The sequence below is a fragment of the Eschrichtius robustus genome, chromosome 13, assembly GCF_028021215.1.
Source record: "Eschrichtius robustus isolate mEscRob2 chromosome 13, mEscRob2.pri, whole genome shotgun sequence".
NCBI classification, from domain to species: Eukaryota; Metazoa; Chordata; class Mammalia; order Artiodactyla; family Eschrichtiidae; genus Eschrichtius; species Eschrichtius robustus.
The window spans coordinates 99,001,926-99,024,720 of NC_090836.1; the positions used below are offsets into that span (position 1 = coordinate 99,001,926).

General features: G+C 40.4%; 1 protein-coding gene across 1 annotated transcript in view; it reads left to right on the plus strand.

Annotated features, from left to right (window-relative positions):
* Positions 1–228: 228 nt before the first annotated feature.
* The window catches only part of EP300 (E1A binding protein p300), a 73,397-nt gene continuing 50,830 nt past the window's right edge, over positions 229–22,795 (plus strand). Inside the window, exons 1-2 of the mRNA XM_068559917.1 lie at positions 229–975; positions 21,785–22,422. Of these exons, the coding sequence (XP_068416018.1) occupies positions 882–975; positions 21,785–22,422 (732 nt within the window). The 5' untranslated portion in view covers positions 229–881. The remainder of the gene's footprint in view (positions 976–21,784; positions 22,423–22,795) is intronic.

A 22,795-nucleotide genomic window follows, 5' to 3' on the forward strand; every position in this document is an offset into this window, starting at 1 on the left:
GCGCTCCCGGCATCTGGCCGCCGGGGGTGGGGGCCGTAGCGGCGGCCGTATTTATTTATTTTCCGCGGGAGGGAGGGCGAAGGAGGAGAGCGCGGCGCGAGAGGAAGCCGCCTGCGCCGCCCGCCAGAGCGGGGCCTCCTCGGTGGCCTCGGCGTCGGCGCGGGCTGGCGGCGCTGCTCGGCCCGGCCCCCTCGGCCCTCTGCACCGGCGAGCTCCGCGCCCGGCGTCCTCGCCGCGCCTCCGCCGCCCGCCGCGCGATGTGAGGCGGCGGCGCCAGCCTGGCTCTCGGCTCGGGCGAGCTCTCTGCGGCCATTAGGGGCCGGTGCGGCGGCGGCGCGGAGCGCGGCGGCAAGAGGAGGGTTCGGAGGGTGGGGGCTCAGGTCCGGGAGGGGGCACCGGGAGGAGGTGAGTGTCTCTCGTCGCCTCCTCCTCTCCCCCCTTTTCGCCCCCGCCTCCTTGTGGCGATGAGAAGGAGGAGGACAGCGCCGAGGAGGAAGAAGCTGATGGCGGCGGCGGAGCTCCGAGAGACCTCGGCTGGGCAGGGGCCGGCCGTGGCGGGCCGGGGACTGCGCCTCTAGAGCCGCGAGTTCTCGGGGATTCGCCGCAGCGGACGCGCTCGGCGCATTTGTGTGCCTGTGCCCTCCTCCGGGCCTGGGCTCAGGCCCGGCCCCTCGCACTTGCCCCTACCTTTTCTATCGAGCCCGCATCCCTCTTCAGCCACCGCGATCCGGCGAAGAGAAAAAGGAACTTCCCCCACCCCCTTCGGGGGCCGGCGGAGCCCCCCAAGCCCACCCCAGGGATCCGGGCGGGGACCCAGGCCTGAAGAAGAGATTTCCCGGCGATTCTCCTTTTCCTCGCCCGTATCTCCGAAAGAATTAAAAATGGCCGAGAATGTGGTGGAACCGGGGCCGCCTTCAGCCAAGCGGCCTAAACTCTCATCTCCGGCCCTCTCGGCGTCCGCCAGCGATGGCACAGGTTAGTCTTGGGAACCCTGGCCTTCCACCTCCTCCTTAATCTTTTCTCCTCGCAGCCTTATTCGTCCATATTTTCTTTCTCTCTCTTCCTAGTTCTCTGCCTCTTGATTGATTTTAAAGGTGTTTGAATGAGCTGGTCGAAGGCGTCCAGTAGCCCAACCATTTTCTTTGCTTCCTAATACATTTATTGCAATACTATGTCATATCGCTATGTGTTCTGGAATTAGAGCTCTTGAGTGGTGCTGCAGAAATGGCCTTTATTGTTGTTCCCATGCAGTTTAATTTTGGAAATGCCAGTGCATTTGAGTGTAAGGGCCTTTTTTGCAATTTTACTTTTTCTGTTGTTGATAAATGAGGAATCGTGAATCCTTTCTTCCTGATCGCACTTGTCCCGTTTCCTCTGCTTTCTACTCTTCAAGAATTTCTCTTTACATAAGATTTTCTGTTGAGGATGAGGGTGTAAAAAAAATCTTGGTTTTATTTATTTGTGTGTGTGTGATCCAGGATTTCAGGTTTGACGTGAAGTTGAACGTCAAACCCGAAATTTGGTATGAATTATTTTACCTACCATTCCCAGCTTTTTTGGCCCCCCCCCCCCCATTTGCTTTAAAAGTCAATATGGAGCGCTGTTCATTTTTCATTTCATTTCTTTGGTGCCAGACCAAAACGTCTGAAACTCTGGGGTTTTTAGGTTGGGAGAGAGCAGAAGCATTTTCTTTGCAGTTTGCAGTTACTTTCTCTTTGGGGAGGGCTGGATGGGGGGGCTAACTGATTTTATGGAGTTATGTACTTGGAAATCAAGATTAAAAGTTGAAAGAGTCCCAATCATGAACTGCAAACATGAACTGATAATACAAGAATTTTAAATGTGCAGTAGGTTTTGTATTTGTGTGTTTTGTCTTTTTTACACTTTAAACATATGTGGAGATCCAGATTTCAGTTTAAAAAAGCTGTTCAAATTTTTTACTTCACTCATTTGTGGACTAGCCCTTTTATTAAGAGAAATTCAGGGAGACTTCTTTCCATCATTCCCTTCTTACAGTTAGTTTGATGCTATCCTGATGGCCACCGACCTTCTCTTTTGCTGTCTTAGTTGTTTGAGGTGCCAGGGTAATGAAGACGAAGAATGGCTGGCCATCTGACAGTCTACAAGATGTTCCCCCTTACTACAGAGCATCTCTTTAACTCCCTGAGAAAACAGGCTCAACGTCATTCCCCCATCTGCCAGTGAGAGTGCATAATGGAGTTAAATGTACCCTTGGAGTTTGTAGAGAACTTCTAAAGAAGAATGGTTCTAAGTAGGCTTCGTTTCTGTGGGTGAAAAACGTAAGGATATGGCAAATGCTTTGGATTCTTTGCTTTTATAAGAAAGACGTATCGTGAGTTTAAGGTAACCTGCAAAGATTGAGGATTTTTGCAGAGTTCCTCTGCTTCAGGCTTGTAGCGTTGGCAGTACATGAACTTTGATCTGTCCTCATTCCTTGAAGTTTCTGTAGTCTTCAGGGATTTTTTTTTTTAAACCTGAGTTTTTTCCTCAGAATTCATACACATATGGAGTATTGTATTCCTTTGTACTTACTAAAATGTCACTCGGTAGGACTTTTAGATCACCTTTAGACACATTTTTCACCTGTAGATTTTTGTTTTGTTTCTTTAGTTTTTGTGTATTGTGGAGGTTTTTGCTCTTTAGTTCTCGTGTAATATGGTAATGGATTTTACATTTGAGTTAGCCAGTGACTGGGAATATTGTAGAGAAAACTTTTTACTTGTACTGTTTTGATGACTCCTGATTTGAGCAGTTTAGTCTTAGAGTAACGCAAGGTCTGGAAGGGAGGCTGTCCTCTCTTGTTCAGATATCTCAGTTCAGGTGCACTGCTACAGTCTCCATATTTGATCTGTGTATTTGGTAACTTTAACTCATTTTGATAGTGTCGCACGTGACTAATGCACAGAAACTGTTTCGCTACTTGAAACATCTTTGAATAATTGTAAGAGTGCTAAATGTATCAAGTGGGTTTTTATAATAAAAACCCCTCAGCACTGAGATTAATTCAGTCTTAGTCCTAAGAGTTTATCTTTCTCTAAATTTTGTAGTGTAGGTTGATTTTTGTGCACCCCCCCCCCCTTAAGATTCTACTCCAGGAATTCTTTGGTATCCAATTTTTAATCCTAACCAGTTTGGATTTTTTGATGGGGGAAGGGGAGAAATGAGTATTAAGAATATACTGTCCCCCTGTGAACTTCAAGTTGGACACCATTACATTTTGATTTTTATTTGCATCCAGCACTGTGTAGTATAAGTTTGCAGTCAACTTTTAACAGAGACACTTCACTTTTTAAAACATTACATTTTAAACTTGTAATTTCTACATTTTTACTTCTGAGTTGCTGTGTATTTTATAAATGTGAATGTAAATTATTCCTTCGTATTTGATGATTAATTTTATTTAGAACTGTTCAAAATTATCCAAAATTCTAGATTCCAGGAACTTTTTTTAAATGATTGAGGCTTGCAGTTTTAGTAGTGTAAGTGTACCTGCCAAGAGTGTTTGCATGTGCCAGTTTTATAGGAAAGAAAATTGGAACCCAGTTGGGTTGACATGCTAAACTAAAGTGTCACAAAACAAATTAGTGCTTAAATCCCAAAATTTGATTTTCTAAGGTTATCCACGATGCAGAATAAAAATGACTTATTTTAATTTTCAAAGATTCTTCTAAAAAATTTCTAGGTTGATTAAAATAATTTGAATTACATTTAAGTTTTACATGTTAGAATGGGGAGAAAGACTTACCACTTTTGCTTTTTTATGTTCCTGTTTCAATCTTTGCACTTGATCCATTGAAAATATTATTAAACTTGGCATGGTTAGATCAAAACTATTTGAGAAATGACTTTCTGTCCTACCACCTCCACTACCACCCCGTCATAAAGGCCATTTGCAAAAATTTTTTGGTAAAATTATTGACCAGAATAGTTAATACATTGTCCTTCAAATATTTCTTGAACCTGTTTCTGATAATAACCTGAGTGATGGAATGATGAGGGTGATATGTTGCCTTCATTGCTCACAGAACATGTTCTGTCACTGCTTTGTAAACACTTGATGCTGTTGTATGGGCTGAAAGAACAGACTCTGGAAAGAGGTGTGACAGCATTAGGATCTGGCATATTTAGTAGGGTAAAAGATTCTTCTGGTCTTGGTATGATTTTGTGGCCCTGCTGTGTACCCATGTGTCAAAATTGGCTTGGATTTTATGCCCGTTTTCATTTTGAAGGCACAGGGCAGATATATCTGCATTTTGACCATTAGATTAGTGTACACAATAGATTTTTTGTGACAAGAATTTTTTTTAACGTCTTTATTGGAGTATAATTGCTTTGCAATGTTGTGTTAGTGTCTGCTGTATAACAGAGTGAATCAGCTATATGTATACATATATCCCCATATCTCCTCCCTCTTGCCTCTCCCTCCCACCCTCCCTATCCCACCCCTCTAGGTGGTCACAGAGCACTGAGCTGATCTCCCTGTGCAATGCAGCTGCTTCCCACTAGCTATCTGTTTTACACTTGGTAGTGTATACATGTCAGTGCTACTCTCTCACTTCTTCCCAACTTACCCTTCCCCCTCCCTGTGTCCTCAAGTCCATTCTCTACATCTGCGTTTTTATTCCTGTCCTGCTCCTAGGTTCGTCAGAACCTTTTTTTTTTTAGATGCCATGTATATGTGTTAGCATACAGTATTTTTTCTCTTTCTGACTTACTTCACTCTGTATGACAGACTCTAGGTCCATCCACTTCACTACAAATAACTCAATTTCATTTATTTTTATGGCTGAGTGATATTCCATTGGCAAGGATTTTTTAAACGTCAGTTTTACTTTCTCAGAACACCATTGTGTCTCAGTGGTTTGTCATCTAACTAGAATATTTTTATTGGAGATCATTTCTTTGTTACCTCTTAAACCTGTGATACTGTGTTTTAATTTTATTTTTCGGGCATCAGCGTTTACTTGAGAGTTCTGCTTCTGAAGTTTTTGAGTTACCGCTCTTTGGTCCAGCGAGGTATTGCCGACCTCTCTGTTAAATTGCAAAACATTTTACTAAGTGTCTTGCACTCTGTCAATTGCTTACTCTCAAGGCTTTGTAAGTTCATTTATAGGGCTTCAAGAAAGCTATCTGTGGTTGATAGTGAGTTAAGGTGACTTGTTACGTTGTAAATCTTGTATGTGTTACAACAAGGGTTCCCTTTTTCAGCTGGAGTTCATATTCTGTTACAGAGGTAAGAAATGTATTCGCATGTCCAGTGATTGGATGATGGGGAGGGAGGAAAAGGTTTCTGCCTTGGCATTGTTTTCTCTGTTTTACTTTGCTTTCTCCCTTTTCCTTAGTCTGTTCTATAAAGGGGGGGGGGATTAAAACAAGAAGTTGAAAATTAGTGCCTAGTGGTGTTTGTAAGGACATTAAGTGGTAAATAGGAAAGAAAAAAAGAGTAGGAAGAATGTTGCAGATACAAGTGGGAGTGTAAAGTGCTTCTTCCTGGTATATTTACAAAAACAATTCAAGAGTTATTGTGCCAATTCTTACACCCAACAATTAATGGAAAAATAAGACAACTTGTTTTGTGTGTTTCTGAAATTTTAGGGTTCCTCTTTAGAGAATTTCTGAAGTTGAATTTTTTTTAGTGTGGCAAGCATTAGAGAAATTAATGGGCAAGTTGAAACTTAAGTTATGCCACGTGTAAAATATTTAAAACATTGGCTTTTGCAGATGATTTTTTTTCATGAAATGGATGGTAATTTTCTTCTGAAATTTTAATGGTAAAATATTTTATTGCTCCGGTCTCAAAAAATGTTTAAGAGAATAAACATTGAGGTTTTATGCCTCTTCTGAACAATTTGGATATCATTTGTTTTTAGATGTAGATCTTTTTTTTAAGATTATTTTGATGTGGACCATTTTTATTTTTTAATTTTATTTATTTATTTTTGGCTGCGTTGTATCTCTGTTGTTGCGCGCAGGCTTTCTCTAGTTGCGGCGAGTGGGGGCTGCTCTTCATGGCGGTGCGTGGGCTTCTCATTGCGGTGGCTTCTCTTGTCACAGAGCACGGACTCTAGGCGCACAGACTTCAGTAGTTGTGGCGCACAGGCTTAGTTGCTCTGTGGCATGTGGGATCTTCCCGGACCAGGAATCGAACCCTTGTCCCCTGCATTGGCAGGCAGATTCTTATCCACTGCACCACCAGGGAAGCCCGTGGACCATTTTTAAAGTCTTTATTGAATTTGTTACAGCATTGCTTCTGTTTTATGTTTTGGCTCTTTGGCCGCGAGGCATGTGGGATCCTAACTCCCTGACCAGGGATCAAAACCGCACCCACTGCATTGGGAGGCGAAGCCTCAACCACTGGACCGCCAGGGAAGTCCCTAGATGTAGATCTTTTAAAATAAATGCCCCAAAAGGCAATTAGGAGTAATTTAGTTGAGAGAGAGTATAAAATTTAAACTACTGGAAAAAAGTGAGTGGTGAGAGAATTTGTTTTGGAGTCAGACTAGTAGAGTTAAAATTCCAGACCTGCATTTGTTACCTGTGAACCTTGGGCCAGTTACTTAATCTCTCTGTCTCAGCTTTCTCACCTGTAGTACCCACCTTGTAGGATTGTGGTAAGGAATAGTAAATGAGAATTGTCTTTGTCAAATATTTAGGATAGTGCTTGCTGCAGTATAGTATGTTTTCATTAAGTGTTAACTGTTTTTAACTTTACTGCTAAATATATCCCAAAAAAGCAGTGCTAGATTTTTTAATGGGTATACAGATAGATTGGGTAAAGAGAAAACCAAGTGTGTGAAGTTGAGAGTGGTCTTAAAAGTAAGGCTTACAGAGCCTTACTATTAAGGTGCAGAGTTAGCATATCCATCATCTACTCAAAGATTAAGTTTTTTGAGAGTATAAGAATATGGCAGCAGAGGTTAAAATAAAAGTATATATATTGTCACATAGGGGAGTCTTGTATATGTAATTGAAATGAACATAAATATTTAAGGCATAATGAGAGATAAGAAAGTAGATTGTTCTTATTGGAAATGCTCAAGATAAGAATGGCTTTTTTCTAAAGAATCATGTGGTTGAGCATTATTTTTTATTTGTTTATCTGGGTCTTTTTTTTTTTAATCATTTTATTTTTGGCTGTGTTGGGTCTTCGTTGCTGTGCGCGGGCTTTCTCTAGTTGTGGCGAGTGCGGGCTACTCTTCGTTGTGGTGTGCAGGCTTTTCATTGCAGTGGCTTCTCTTGTTGCAGAGCTCGGGCTCTAGGCGCGCGGGCTTCAGTAGTTGTGGCATGTGGGCTCAGTAGTTGTGGGTTGCGGGCTCTAGAGTGCAGGCTCAGCCCAGGCTTAGTTGCTCCGCAGCACGTGGGATCTTCCCGGACCAGGGCTTGAACCCGTGTCCCCTGCATTGGCAGGCGGATTCTTAACCACTGTGCCACCAGGGAAGTGCATTATCTGGGTCTTAAAAGAAGACTTTCTTAAAGAAGGAGGAAGAAAAGTAGAAGGGGCAATGCAGAGCTTTTCAATATTTTTTGACCACACCCAAGTAAGAACTGTATTTTACATGGAGAACCAGAGACCCTGTCTCAGCAAGTGAGCAAACAATATTTATCCTACCTAGCCTTACTACTTATAATATACTCTGATATTTTCTATGGCATTTCATTTTTTAAAAAGTGGTGGCTGTGACTCACTATATTGATTTCATGACCTACTATGGCTTGTGACTCACAATTTGAAAAATACTAGTTTAAAAGAGTTGACAAGCTGCCGGTTGTCCTGTATTGGACCAACATCCTGTATTGGACCAACGTTTTCTGTATGCCCGGCATTTCATCTCAAAACAGGGAATACTCTGGTGATCCAGAAAGACATGGGCCCTTCTTTCCTGGGGTTTGTAGATAAGGGGAAAGAACGACGTTCAAGTCTGATGTGACCAGTGTTGTATATGTACAGTGCACAGTGTTGTATTTGCACAGTGTACAGTGGGAGAAACGGGTACTTAACCTGTAGCTACTGTTGCTCTGGTGGCTTTTTTTGAGGAAATTGGTGTCTGATCTTGGGATTTGAAGGATATAGGGTTTCTAAGAGTGAGCCCAGGTTGAAAACAAGAGATGGGTCTGTCATGGAATCTGTAAATTTCATCTGGCTGGGGTATAGCAAGAAATATAATTGTAGAGGTGAGCAAGTGGCCAATCTTGCAGGACTTATTGGAGTTACTGCTTATTGGAGTTTAGATTTTTTTAGCTCTTTTAAATGGATGGACAGAATTGCACCTTAGATGACTGACTAAAGCGAGGAATGGTTTGGAAAGAAACAGGGGAAAATAGGCAGGGAGACCAGTGAGATGACTGTTTCAGAATTCCAGCTCTGATGAGGGTGGCCTGGATTAGTACATGGAAAGAAGTGAAAAGGTTTGAGAGAACATGGGTGGCCAGCAGAACTTGGTGATTAATTAGTGTCAGGATATTGCCGTAGAGGAGTCAAGGGTAATTCCCAAGTTTCAAGCTTGGGTAGCAGGATTGGTGAGGATGTCATTTATTCAATACTTAGAGAAGGGTTTGTGTATGGATATGGATGAGGGGAGGGGTTGTGGTGAGTTAAGTTTGCATATTTTGAAGTTGTGTGATTCTCCTGAATTGGGTAGTCACTATTTTCATTTAGAGCACCTTTCATTCAAGCCAAGAAACATTGACTACCCACCAAGTTTTAGGTATTTGGAATGTAAAGATGAATCAAGGTGCAGTTTCTGCTCTCAAAGCCTTTAGGATCTGGTGGAGTTGGTAGTACACATATCCACACAGTTTTCCCATAAGTTATACTCTGATAAGTTTTAAATGTTTTAGATAAAGGCAGAGGATAGGGATTATTTCTGACGGGATGGGTTTGGAGTATTGGGCGGAAACCTCATATAGAAAATGTGTATTTGAAAGGGGGTAGGAGAGCATGACCTACCTTTTCTTAGAAGTTGGGAATTAACCTGGTGGTCCAGTGGTTAGAACTTTCACTACCGAGGGCCCGGGTTCAATCCCTCCTTGGGAACCAAGATCCCGCAAGCTATGCGGTGCGGCCAAAAAAAAAAAAAAAAAAAAGGGAAATTTGGAGTGGTATTTCAGGTGGAACAAATACAAGTGGTTTTTATGTGACTGGAACAGACTATACGGTGGAATGTTTTCATGGGAGACAGATGGAAAAGGATGTGAGGGTCCTAATATGGAAAGACAGAAATATGCTAAGGAATTTGACATTCATCTCACCATCTGGATAAAAATTTTATGAGAAGAGTGACATGGTCAGGGAAAGAGTAGTGCTAGTGACACTGCAGAGGATCAGTAGCAGGGAGGGAACCTAATGGCAGGAAGACCTAGGGTTTGTCATTTATCTCTTGAAATGCACTTATCATTTGTCTTTGTAGTTTTTGGTAAATTGTAGTTAACAAAGTGAATTGTTTATTTTCTTAAGATCCAAGTTTTGTTTACCAGTTGTCATACATGTAGAAAATGTAGCAGATTTTTTTTTAAAAGTCACGCTCCCCTTTCTCTTTACAGATAGACAATTTCTAGGAGACTTTTTTTTTTTTTAAGAGATAGTACGATAGTTTCACCATCTAGGATCCCCTGTAGGCATTCCCTTGGAGCAAACCCCAATTAGGCAAACAAATCCAACCCTCACTGCAAAGCTTCTCTCAAAATGTTACTGTACTCGGGCTTTGCTGGTGGCGCAGTGGATAAGAATCCGCCTGCCAATGCAGGGGACACGGGTTCAAGCCTGGCCCGGGAAGATCCCACATGCCGCGGAGCAACTAAGCCCGTGCGCCACAACTTCTGAGCCTGCTCTCTAGAGCCCACGAGTCACAACTGCTGAAGCCCACTCGCCTAGAGCCTGTGTTCCGCAACAAAGAGAAGCCACTGCAGTCAGAAGCCCGCGCACCGCAAGGAAGAGTAGCACCCACTGCCGCAACTAGAGAAAGCCCGTGTGCAGCAACGAAGAGCCAACACAACCAAAAATCAACCAATTAATTAATTAATTTTAAAAATGCATATTTTGAAAATTAACCTGTACTTTTGCCCTTTGGCTCTATTAGCTTTCACAGTTCACCAGCTGCCAACATGCTCAGTAGTTGTGGCACATGGGCTTAGTTGCTCCGTGGCATGTGGGATCTTCCCGGACCAGGGCTTGAACCCGTGTCCCTTGCATTGGCAGGCGGATTCTTAACCACTGTGCCACCAGGGAAGCCCTCTTTACATTTTCGTAGTGTCCTTCAAATTCAGTATTGTAGTTTTAAGTGTTTATCTACCTTTTCTTCCTTGATAGGTGGGTTTTTTATGATTAGGTTAATTCTGCTTCATCTACAGAGTATTAAATACCATTTCTGAAATAAAGTACTGGATGAAAGTTAGGATGGTTATTTTAACCTGAGAAATTCATGAAATTTAGAAAATCGCCTCATTTTAAAGGCCACGGTGTTTTAAAACGTCATACTTTGTTAAGCACCCAAAACAGCTGAGTTAATGTAAGAGTAGAAGTGCCCTAAACCAATAAGGAGAGATCTTTGTGAGATTGATAGTTTTCATGTCTAGCCAAACTGTTTTCAGAATTATTAAAGTTCTGTACATTTGACTTTCATCTCTAATCCTTATTTTTTTGAATCTCAGATCTCTGCCCACCTCATCACTCACCTGGCTCCCCGTCCTTTGAATTCCTTCAATTGCTGTGGCTCAGCTTGAGTTGTTCACCTGTCCTCCTTTTCTCCACTCTTCACTTGTCTAGTTCCTACTCGTCCTCTGGTCTCACCACTGGGATGAAAGAAAGGTTTTGAGATCCGTAATGTTCATTTTTTAAAAAGCATTTTTAATGCCACAGAGAAAACTAACTGAAAGGAGGAGAGTTGATGGATGAATTCTGTCTTTTAAGTGGATACTTGAGAATTGACTAGTTTTAGAATAATTCTTATGGGTATTTTGCTTAATGTACACAGTTTAAAACCCAACTGAGTTTTTATTTGAATTCAGCTTACCTGAAGTACAAAAATAAGCCTGTTTATTCAGCAAATAATGTTTGAGCCTTCTGAATGGGAAAAAAATTTGTAACTGGAAGAGGTACTGTTATGCAGTAGAATTAGATTTTGAGCCAAAATTATTTGTTTTGCATCCTAGTTTGTAACTTTTAAAAATCTTTTTTTTATACTCAGTGCAGTGTTTGGGATTATATTGTTAGTAATCCTAATTTTGAATGTTATACTTCACTTATACATTTCATGGTGGGAAATATTTGTCTAATTTCTCATGTATTGTGGAATTGTCTTGATCTTTTGATTTTTTTGGAAAGGCTAAGTGAGTTGAGTATTTATTTTACAAGAGATGATATAGCTAAATCTGCTGTGAGGACCACAGAACTAAGAAGACACCAAGGGTGACCTACAGAATCAATATGTAATAATGAAAGGATGTTTTGACTCAATACTAGTTTCCCACATGCTCAATCCAAATTCGTTTTTGTTTAAATTATCACATTTCTAATACACAGTTCATTGGATAAACCTAATGTATTATGCTAAACTTTCCAAATAAGATTTAATTCTGTCCTGTCAGTCACATTTTGTGTCACCGTGTTTAGACTGAATGTACACTCAGATGAAGAAACTTTCTTTTTTTTTTTCTTTTTTTGGCCTCTCAGCACGGCACACAGGATCTTAGTTTCCTGACCACGGATCAAACCTGCACTCCCCTGCAGTAGGAGTAGTCTTAACCACTGGGCTGCCAGGGAAGTCCCAAAGCAACATTTTACTCAAAGTCATTTTGTATTTGAGCATCTGGGAACCATATATGGGAATTTGTCAATAAACTATTTGGTAGAAGTAGCCTGCGGATGATGTTAATTAGTTGATATTTTAGAAAGTAAGCAGGAAATGTCTTACTGGAGATAGTGTGAGTTTGTTCATTTCAAGTTGTTTGTGATACTGTCTTGAAATGTTTGTCATAGGATAGTTGAAAGGTAATGGGATAAATTTCAGATTTGTAAATGTCTAATCAAAGAGAAAGGGGGGGGTCAGCAAATCAAATATGTAAGAACTCACCTTAATATCTAGAAGAAGTACTCGCTGTCATTTATTTTCTACTTCCTACTTCTCAGTCCATTGCAGCCTGGCTTTTGTTGTTACTAAATATCTCCTATTATCTATATTTAGTGAATTTTCTGTTGAGCATGGAACACCGCTAACATTTCCTTCTTGGAAACTGATTTCCGGGATTCCTGGTGGATGGGCTGGGGAATGTTGAATTTTAGCATCCTTTGCAGGTTAAGATCATGTCCCTTAAATACTGGCATTTCTAGTGGTCCCCTTAATGTCTGATGGTGACTTAAGCTCCACATTTCTCTCTCACATTGCCATGTATTCCTCTGATTGCCCATATGGATAACTGCACTCTTAGGTTATCCAAGCCAGAAGCTTAGGAGTCATTCTTTTTTTCTCTCCTTAACTCCCTAACTATAGTCAGAGTCTTTTGATTGGCCTCTTTGATGCCCCTTTAGCAGCAGCCTCCTCACCAGTCTCCCTGACTCTAGACTTGTCTGTCCAATTTATTCTTCATCTTGTTTGTTTCAGTGGACTCTAATAAATGCAGATTTGTTCATATCATATTTCTGCTTAAAATTCTTTAGTAGATCAATTTTCTCTCTACAGTAAAAATCCCAAGCTATTATGTGTAGGACCCTCTAGGTTGCTTCTTTTATTTGTTGAACATGTAAATTTTATTCAACTGATCTGAACTAATCCCTATGAAGAGCAAGTTGAGATGGGGGCCTGAGAAGGGGATTTATTTGAACCTTTATTTTTTCCCCTTTCCTTGAACAAAAAGGAAGAACCTGAGGAGCTTAGTAAGAGGGGTGGATTGAGGCTGGTCAGTACTAAAACCCACTGTTCAGTAGGATTTGTTTAAATTATGGCCTTTAAATTTCTAATTATTTTTCCCTTGCATCTTCATACATATTGCTTTTAATTTGAGACTTGCTTTTCTACTAGTTTTAGACCATTGGGTTTTATTTGCTATTTATGACAAACTGGTTAAATACATAGTCTCTTATGTTTAGTAGCCTTTTTCCAATATGCTGCTCGTGAGCTTGCGGCCAGGTTTTTTTCTGGGAAGCCCCTTGCAGAAGGACCTAATGGGGAAAGATTGGAAATTTGATGGCTAAAATAAAATCCACATATTAGGTTTTTGAGCTTTAGTACTCTTAATCCTACCAGTATAGAATTGATTACTTACAGTTCGAGTAGTTTTTCTTAGTCTGGAAATACTTAAATTTTGTTTAAAAAATTGTTTTCTCAGTTTAAGAATGTTTAGAAAAGTTATAGTTCTCATAATGTTGAATAATCTAAAACAGCTGCTAAAAATGAAGTCTGTTTGCTTACTTACATAGAAAGAATATTCGACTGGGATCCAGGGACTTTATAATAGAGTCCATATTCAATAACAAAATAGTACAGTCTTAGGGAAGCCAGTGATGCATCAGTTACTGCATCTATAATATGAGAGAATCAGTAATTTTCAAACTTGGGCCCTCCCTGGGAGGGGCAGTGTTCTAAGAGGCCTGAGGAAAATCCATCTTCCTTCTCCCAATTCCTCCTCACCCAGTATGGTTCTGCTTTTTATTCTGTCTGTGTTTCCAAATAAACACTACTAGATGATCCTAAAGGATCCTTTGCTCTGTCCCACCTGGTGTGTATAACTTTTAAAAAGGGGGTTAATAAATTTACACATTTTTTATAGACGCATAATTTATATGCTTTAGAATCTATTAAAATATTTAAGACCTATCTCATCTGTTCTTAAAACAACTCTATGAAGGAGGTAGAATAAGTTTACTGCCTTTTGATAGAAGAAGTAACATGAGCTCACAGTTGGAAAGTAACTGGTAAATGAAGTCAGCTTGTAGAATTGGGTTTAAATCCAGGTACTTGGACCCTTTGAGCTGTGCCAGGTTAGATACCAGTGATGGCTGATGGCATTTAGGAATCGTAAATGTCCAGAACTTTGAGGCACAATCAAAACAGCTTAGGAGTAATAATGACAGTCAGTGATATCAAATGAAATAATAAGGTCTGCTTAATCATGGGTCAAAGTATATATGACTTTTTTACATAATCTTCCAAATCTAATTAATATAGTCATTGAAAATTACAAGTTTTAAGGAAAGGTTAAGAGAACTTTTATAAACCACCAATCAGATATAAATAATTATAATATTACAATTGTAGAATTGCTGGAAATGTTTATTATCAAATTTACTCCTTGAGCATGTGCTAGGTGCTATGGGAAATGTAAATGTCTGTTAAATGAGACCCTTATCTTTCAAATACTTATGATTTGGTAAAGAAGTAAGATGCACACAAATACTTAGCTATAACAAAAGATAGAAGATATAAAGTGCATAGTTGAGGTTGTAGCAAAGTGAGCCATCTTAGGAAATAGTATTTGAATCTGTCTTTGAGTTGAAACCTGAGTGGATCTTTTGTAGTGGACACTACAGTTAAGTCTGTTGAAAATACAGAATTGCCATTAAAAAACAACCCTATAACCTTTATTGTCAAGGTCTACCAATGCCAGCCTTCCTGTCTGCTTCATAATGGAGCCTAACTTTATAATGAGATGTTAAATGTTTTGCATAATAAACATGAAACAGCAACCAAGTGCAGCAGATTTGGCTGTAGTACAGGTTAAATTAAAGTCCTCAAGACTAGGGCCTGGAGTAAGACTTTGGTATTACTGAAGTTGATTTCTCCTCAGTGGACTCTATATATGTGGCTATTAACTACTTCTGAGGTTGTTAGAGGATTAATGAGAATAATACAGTTATTGAGGAGACACAGAGACAATGCCTGACACACTGAAAGTGCCTGATAAAAATTTGTTCTCATTATTATGAGCTAGTCTTATCTCTTAATAGAGTGATGATTCCACTAAATAATAATAGAGGTAACATTTTCGTAGTGCTTAATATATGCCAGGCACTGTTCCAAATACTTACATTAACTCATTGAATTCTCACAAATAACCTATGAAGTGGGTACTTCCCTGTTACACAGAGGTGGAAACTAGGTTCTTCTGTGTATACTTTAGAATCATCTTGTCTGGTTCTTTGAAAAACTGTTAGAATTTATTGATTGATTGATTGCCATGTTGGGTTTTCGTTGCTGTGCGCAGGCTTTCTCTAGTTGCGGCAAGCGGGGGCGACTCTTCGTTGCGGCGCGCAGGCTTCTCATTTCAGTGGCTTCTCTTGTTGCGGAGCACGGGCTTTAGACATGCAGGCTCAGTAGTTGTGGCTGGCGGGCTCTAGAACGCAGGCTCAGTAGTTTTGGTGCACAGGCTTAGTTGCTCCACAGCATGTGGGATCTTCCCGGACCAGGGATCGAACCCTTGTCGCCTGCATTGGCAGGGGGATGAATAACCACTGCACCACCAGGGAAGTCCAAACTGTTAGAATTTTGATTGGCATTGCATTGAATCTAGATCAATATTGGGGAAGCATTGATGTCCTTATATAACATTGAGGATTTGTACCCAGACACTTGTGATTTTGTGATGTTATTTTATTTATTTAGGTGGTCTTTTTTTGGCTGTGTTGGGTCTTCATTGCTGCACGCAGGCTTTCTCTAGTTGTGGTGAACAGGGGCTGCTCTTTGTTTTGGTACGTGGGTTTGTCATTGCGGTGGTTTCTTTTGTTGCAAAGCGCACGGGCTCTAGGCACGCGGGCTTAGTTGCTCCGCGGCATGTGGGATCTTCCTGGACCAGGGCTCGAACCCCTGTCCCCTGCATTGGCAGGCAGGTTCTTAACCATTGCGCCACCAGGGAGGTCCTGTTTAGGTGGTCTTTAGTTTCACAGTTTACACATATTTTCTAATAACGTTGTCAGATCTTTTTTCCCCCTATTTTTAAAATTATTTCTAATCATTTTTTGCTCATGTATAGAAGTACAATTTAATTTGTCTGTATTTGTGGTATGTTCAATCACCTTGCTACCCTCTCACTATTTCTACTTCTTTGCCTTGGATTTTCCATGTTGACAGTTATATCATTTGCATACAATAAGTTTTGTTTCTTCCTTTTCAGTCTTGACTCATGAGTGTTTCTTATATTATTTCTTTGGCTAGAGACTTCAGTTCACACTGAATAGAAGTGGTTGTTATGGGTATCTTTGTCTTGTTTTGATGCTAAAGAGGCTACTTTTAATGTTGGTCCATTATCCATATTTGCTGTCAGTTTTTAGGTTTTGGAAGAGACCTTTTTATCAGTTTAAAGAAGTTCCCATCAGTTTTTTTTGTTTGTTTTAATTTTTATTTTATATTGGAGTATAGTTGATTTACACTGTTGTGTTAGTTTCATGTGTACAGCAAAGTGATTCAGTTATACATATACATATATCCTTTTTCCCATCAGTTTTTTTTTATTAATTAATTTTTGGCTGCGTTGGGTCTTCGTTGCTGTGTGCGGGCTCTCTCTAGTTGTGGCAAGCGGGGGCTACTCTTCATTGCGTTGCACAGGCTTCTCATCATGGTGGCTTCTCTTGTTGTGGAGCACGGGCTCTGGGCGCGTGGGCTTCAGTAGTTGTGGCACACGGGCTCAGTAGTTGCGGCTCTCAGGCTCGAGAGTGCAGGCTCAGTAGTTGCAGCCACAGAGCAACTAAGCCCGTGGCCACAACTACTGAAGCCCCCCTGTTCTAAGGACTGTGCACCACAACTACTGAAGCCCATGTGCCTAGAGCCTGTGCTCCACAACAAGAAGAAGCCACCACAATGAGAAACCTGTGCACCACAAGGAAGAGTAGCCCCCGGTCACCGCAACTAGAGAAAGTCCATGCACAGCAACGAAGACCCAATGCAGCCAAAAAAAAAAAAAAAATTGTGATTGGGTATTGACTTTTATCCAGTGCTTTTATTATAGTCATTGAGATAGATCTAATGTTTTCTTTCTCCTTTGTTACTACGGTGAATATGCAAACCCCCTCCTTCTGGATTCCTGAGAAGATCCCAACTCAATCATGATATGACATCTATAAAACACTGATAAACTTGATTTGCTCTTTTTTTTTTTTTCTTTCTTTCTTTTTTTTTTTTTTTTTAAAGGATTCTTGCTTCTGTGTTCATGACTTCCTTTTCTTTTACTGGCCATGTGTGGTTTTTAGAGTATTTCTATTTTCTAGAAGTGTTTGTATAAGGTTGAATTGTCTTTTCCTTGAAAGTTCAGTAGGACATGCCTGTAAAAATATTTAGATCTGGTCTTAATGGGAAAAATTAACCATTGAGTCTTTAATAGTAATAGGATTATTCGGCTTTGTCTGTCTCCTTTTAAAGTTTTTTAAATGGGATAATTCAATTTAGTAGAATAGTAGAAAGAACTCCCATGTGCCTGTTACTTCAAGTTACTGATCATTTTGTCCACCCCCCCACCCTTGTTTTTTTCTGCTGGAGTTTTTAAAAGCAAATCCCAGACTTGTCATTTCACTAGAAATACTTAAATATATGTCTCTTAGGACTTATTTTAACTTAACTATGCTATTGTCATACCCAACAAAATTAATAATTTCTTAATATTACTCACTATTCAGTCTATATTATCCTGATTCTCTTCAAATGTATTTCCAGTTAGTTTGAATCAGGATCCAAATGAGGTATGTTTGGTTGTTGAATGATAACAGCTTCTCTCGTTCTCTTTTTCCTTCCCCCTTTTATGCCATTGATTTGTTGGAGAAGCTAGGACACTTATCCTATGTAATTTCTTTTTGATTGAGGTTTATTGAGTATTTTATGAGGAATTTATTCATTTTTCTCTCTTCAGGTTTTTTGTGTGAAATTGATTAGTAGGTCCACTTTCTCTTTTTATTTCCTTTTTTCCTTAACTTTCCCAGAAGTTTATCTTTTATTCCTCTCTTCAAAGAACCAAATTCTGATTTTGTTAATAACCTCTCAGTTCTATCTCCATTTTTCTATTTTGTTTAATTGCTTTTATATTTGATCATCTTTTTCTCACTGTTCTTTTTTTAACATAATAACTTGGATACTTGTTAATTTCAAGCTTTATTTTCTAACATAAACCTTTAAGTTTTGTTTTTTATTTATTTATTTATTTATTTATTTATTTATTTATGGTTGTGTTGGGTCTTCGTTTATGTGCGAGGGCTTTCTCCAGTTGCGGCAAGCGGGGGCCACTCTTCATCGCGGTGCGCGGGCCTCTCACTATTGCGGCCTCTCTTGTTGCGGAGCACAGGCTCCAGACGCGCAGGCTCAGTAATTGTGGATCACGGGCCTAGTTGCTCCGCGGCATGTGGGATCTTCCCAGACCAGGGCTCGAACCCGTGTCCCCTGCATTGGCAGGCAGACTCTCAACCACTGCGCCACCAGGGAAGCCCAACCTTTAAGTTTTGAAATGTAGTATTTTTACTATTTCTCAGTTTGTGATTTCTCCTTTGTCACTTACGTATGTGTGTAGTTTTATTTTTTATTTTTTATTAATTTTTAAAATATTTATTTATTTATTTGGTTGCACCAGGTCTTAGTTGTGGCAGGCAAGCTTCGATAGTTGCAGCTCGCCGGCTCCTTGGTTGCGGCATGTGGGCTCCTTGGTTGTGGCATGTGAACTCTTAGTTGTGGCATGCATGTGGGATCTAGTTCCCTGACCAGGAATTGGACCCGGGCCTCCTGCGTTGGGAGCACAGAGTCTTAACCACTGTGCCACCAGGGAAGTCCCTGTGTATTTTTGATTTAAAAAAAATTTTTTTTTCTTTGGCTGTGCTGTACGGCTTGTGGGATTTTAGTTACCTGACCAGGGATTGAACCCAGGCTCTCAGCAGTGAAAGCACAGAGTCCTAACCAGTGGGCTGCCAGGGAATACCCCATGTGTATTTTTTTTAAGTTTCTAAATAGGTAGAGATTATTTTTATTTTTTCCTAAATGTTTAATACTAAAAAGATGCTGATGATGGAATGTTTCCTTGTATACTCCAGGGGGAAAGTAGAATGCAAAATCGCTTAAAAGTATATATGGGGACTTCCCTGGTGGCACAGTGGTTAAGAATCCGCCTGCCAATGCAGGGGACACAGGTTCAAGCCCTGGTCTGGGAAGATCCCACATGCTGCGGAGCAACTAAGCGTGTGTGCCACAACTACTGAGCCACGTGCCACAACTACTGAAGCCTGCGCGCCTAGAGCCCGTGCTCAGTGATGAGAAGCCACTGCAATGAGAAGCCCACGCACTGCAACTAAGAGTAGCCCCCATTTGCCGCAACTAGAGAAATCCCGTGCGTAGCAATGAAGACCCAACACAGCCAAAAATAAATAAATAAATAAATAAATAATTTTTTTTTAAAGTATATATGATTCCAGTATTGTGAATTATGTAAATAGAAGGAAATGATGAAGGAAATATATCATTATATTGATAGTAAGCAGTTGCCTTTTGAGTAGTGATGTCAGGTAAATTTTATTTGAAACCTTATTCATATTCCACAACTATTCATAAGACATTTTATTTTTATGATGGAGGGGCACATGATTTTTCCAAAGGAAAGAGAATTAATTCTGTAAAAATCTGGACTCTAAATCATGTCCTGAGATCCTGGGATATAATTCAGTTCAACTAAAATATGACCAGTTGCTTATCTCTGTTGGGCATTAGGCAAGGAGTTGGTATGTAAGTGGTAAGACATGGTATTCCCGGAGTTACAGTCTGGGTGCATAGGTGGGGTGAGGGGTGGTGATGGGGAAGAGATGGCAGGAGAGGAGGAAAGATAGACACACATGTTCATTTCAGTGCCATGATAGAATGCAAAAGAACAGGAAGGACACATAGAGGAAGAATCGTACTTATGGACCAACACGATCATTATTAAAGTGGTATCTTGTCTTTGATGGATGGGTTATTTTTTTTTTTTTTTTTAAATGTGTTTCACTGCCTAATAATTAACACTGACAATCCAAGGAATGAGCAAGTGCTGGGAGAAAATGCCCAAGTGGGTTTTCTTCCCTAGATGAGAGAGACTAGAGATTTCTTTTTTTTTTTTTTTTTTTTTTTAACTTTATTTATTTATTTATTTATGGCTGTGTTGGGTCTTCATTTCTGTGCGAGGGCTTTCTCTAGTTGCGGCAAGCGGGGGCCACTCTTCATCGCGGTGTGCGGGCCTCTCACTATCGTGGCCTCTCTTGTTGTGGAGCACAGGCTCCAGATGCGCAGGCTCAGCAATTGTGGCTCACGGGCCTAGTCGCTCCGCGGCATGTGGTATCTTCCCAGACCAGGGCTTGAACCCGTGTCCCCTGCATTGGCAGGCAGATTCTCAACCACTGCGCCGCCAGGGAAGCCAGATGGGTTATTTTTTAATAGGATTATCAGTTGTGGATTCAAGTATATTTAATTTTTAAATACCCAGAAGTGCCCTTTTAATGTTAAAACTACTTGGAGGATTAAAACTCAAAACACCTCAATCTATATAATGAGTTAGTACTGTCAACAGGTCAACCAGGGACAATTTTGCACCTCCAGGGAACATTTGGTGATATATGGAGACATTTTTGATGTCACAAATGGGTTAGAGCTACTACTGGTATTAAGAGGAGAGACCAGGGATTTGCTGAGTATCTTAAAATGCATAGGACAATCTCCCCTTCCCCCCAAAGAATTATCCAGCCTAGAATGTTTAATAGTGCCAAGGATGAGAAACCTAGGTTAATCCATAATTTCTGCATCCTCTTTCTCAGGGATGGGGCAGAGGTGGAATGGTAGTGGTTTGTCGGTTGTTGAAGAAACTAGAGGCATGGTTTTATATCCTGTTCAGCTAGATTTTGGTTAAGGAAAACTAATCTGTAGTCTGAAGTCAGGTCAAAGCAAATTCATTCAGCTTTGTGGCAGGCACTGTGTGATGGGAATTTGGTAAAGAGTGGTAAGCAGCTCCTGTCTTCCTGGAGCTTACACTGAATGGTTTACAAAGGGGAGATCTTTTTTATCAGTTGTCTTTGTTTATTATTATATTTTAAATCTTTTGTTCTGAATTTATTTTGTGTATAGATAAGTTATTTTAAGCTCTTCTAAGGAATTCTGGAATAGTATACAACTTTTTAAAATTTTAATCTATTTATTTTTTATTGCTTTGGGTCTTTGTTGCTGTGCGCGGGCTTTCTCTAGTTGCGTCGAGCAGGGGCTACTCTTTGTTGCGGTGTGCAGGCTTCTCATTGCGGTGGCTTCTCTTGTTGCGGAGCACGGGCTCTAGGCACATGGGCTCAGTAGTTGTGGCTCGCGGGCTCAGTAGTTGTGGCTTGTGGGCTTAGTTGCTCTGCACACATGTGGGATCTTCCCGGACCAGGGATCGAACCCGTGTCCCCAGCATTGGCAGGGGGATTCTTAACCACTGTGCCACCAGGGAAGTCCGGTATACAACTTAATTGTGTTTCTTTTTCATGACTGTCAATACAAACTTTTGGCAACTCATGTAATGGGGGTTGTACTAAGATGTATTCCTCTTTTCTCTGGTCTTATTTTAGGTACAGTTTATAAGTGTTCAAACTTGTTGGCATGACAATAATTTTATATATATATATATATATATATATATATATATATATATATATAACCTTTTTTTTAGTATAATATGAAAAACTAATACAAATAGTATTCCATGAAGTGAGGTTTAGAAATGATATTTAGTGCTTATCAAGAACAAAGTATAGAGAACTTTGTAATTTTGACTCTGTCATACTTTAACCTTTATCTTTCCTCTTTGTTTTTAGATTTTGGTTCTCTGTTTGACTTGGAGCACGACTTACCAGATGAATTAATCAACTCTACAGAATTGGGACTAACGAATGGTGGTGATATTAGTCAGCTTCAGACGAGCCTTGGCATGGTACAAGATGCAGCCTCTAAACATAAACAACTGTCAGAATTGCTGCGTTCTGGTAGTTCCCCTAACCTCAACATGGGGGTTAGTGGCCCAGGCCAAGGCATGGCCAGCCAGGCCCAACAGAACAGTCCTGGATTAGGTTTGATAAATAGCATGGTCAAAAGCCCAATGGCACAGGCAGGCTTGACTTCTCCCAACATGGGGATGGGCACTAGTGGACCAAATCAGGGTCCCACACCATCTGCAACAGGTATGATGAACAGTCCAGTAAATCAACCTGCCATGGGAATGAACACAGGGATGAATGCTGGCATGAATCCTGGAATGTTGACTGCAGGCAATGGACAAGGGATGATGCCTAATCAAGTCATGAACGGTTCAATTGGAGCAGGCCGGGGGCGACCTAATATGCAGTACCCAAACCCAGGCATGGGAAATGCTGGCAACTTAATGACTGAGCCACTGCAGCAAGGCTCTCCCCAGATGGGAGGACAAACAGGATTGAGAGGGCCCCAGCCTCTTAAGGTAAGTGCAGTTCTGGTTTCTGTGTACCATCAGTGTGTTTTTCAGTGCTCCAGTGATGGAGGAGGAGGGCTTGAGGTCAGTTATTCATTTATTCTTTACTGTTCATGTTTAATCTTCTTACATCATGTAGCATTTCCCACATATTATATGCCAGGGATCTACTGTGTTGTCACAAGTTTTATGAAGCTCTTATATTGAATGTAAGTAATTCCTTTTTTTATTTTTTTACAAATGATTGCCAGCTAATTCCTGTTCCCTGTGGCACAAGTATTAGAATATTTTCATTTCATTTCTAATTCATCTCATTTTAACCTTCATAGCCTTCCTTAAAAAAAACAACAACACAGTTTTGAGATAGCCAGCATTATACTAT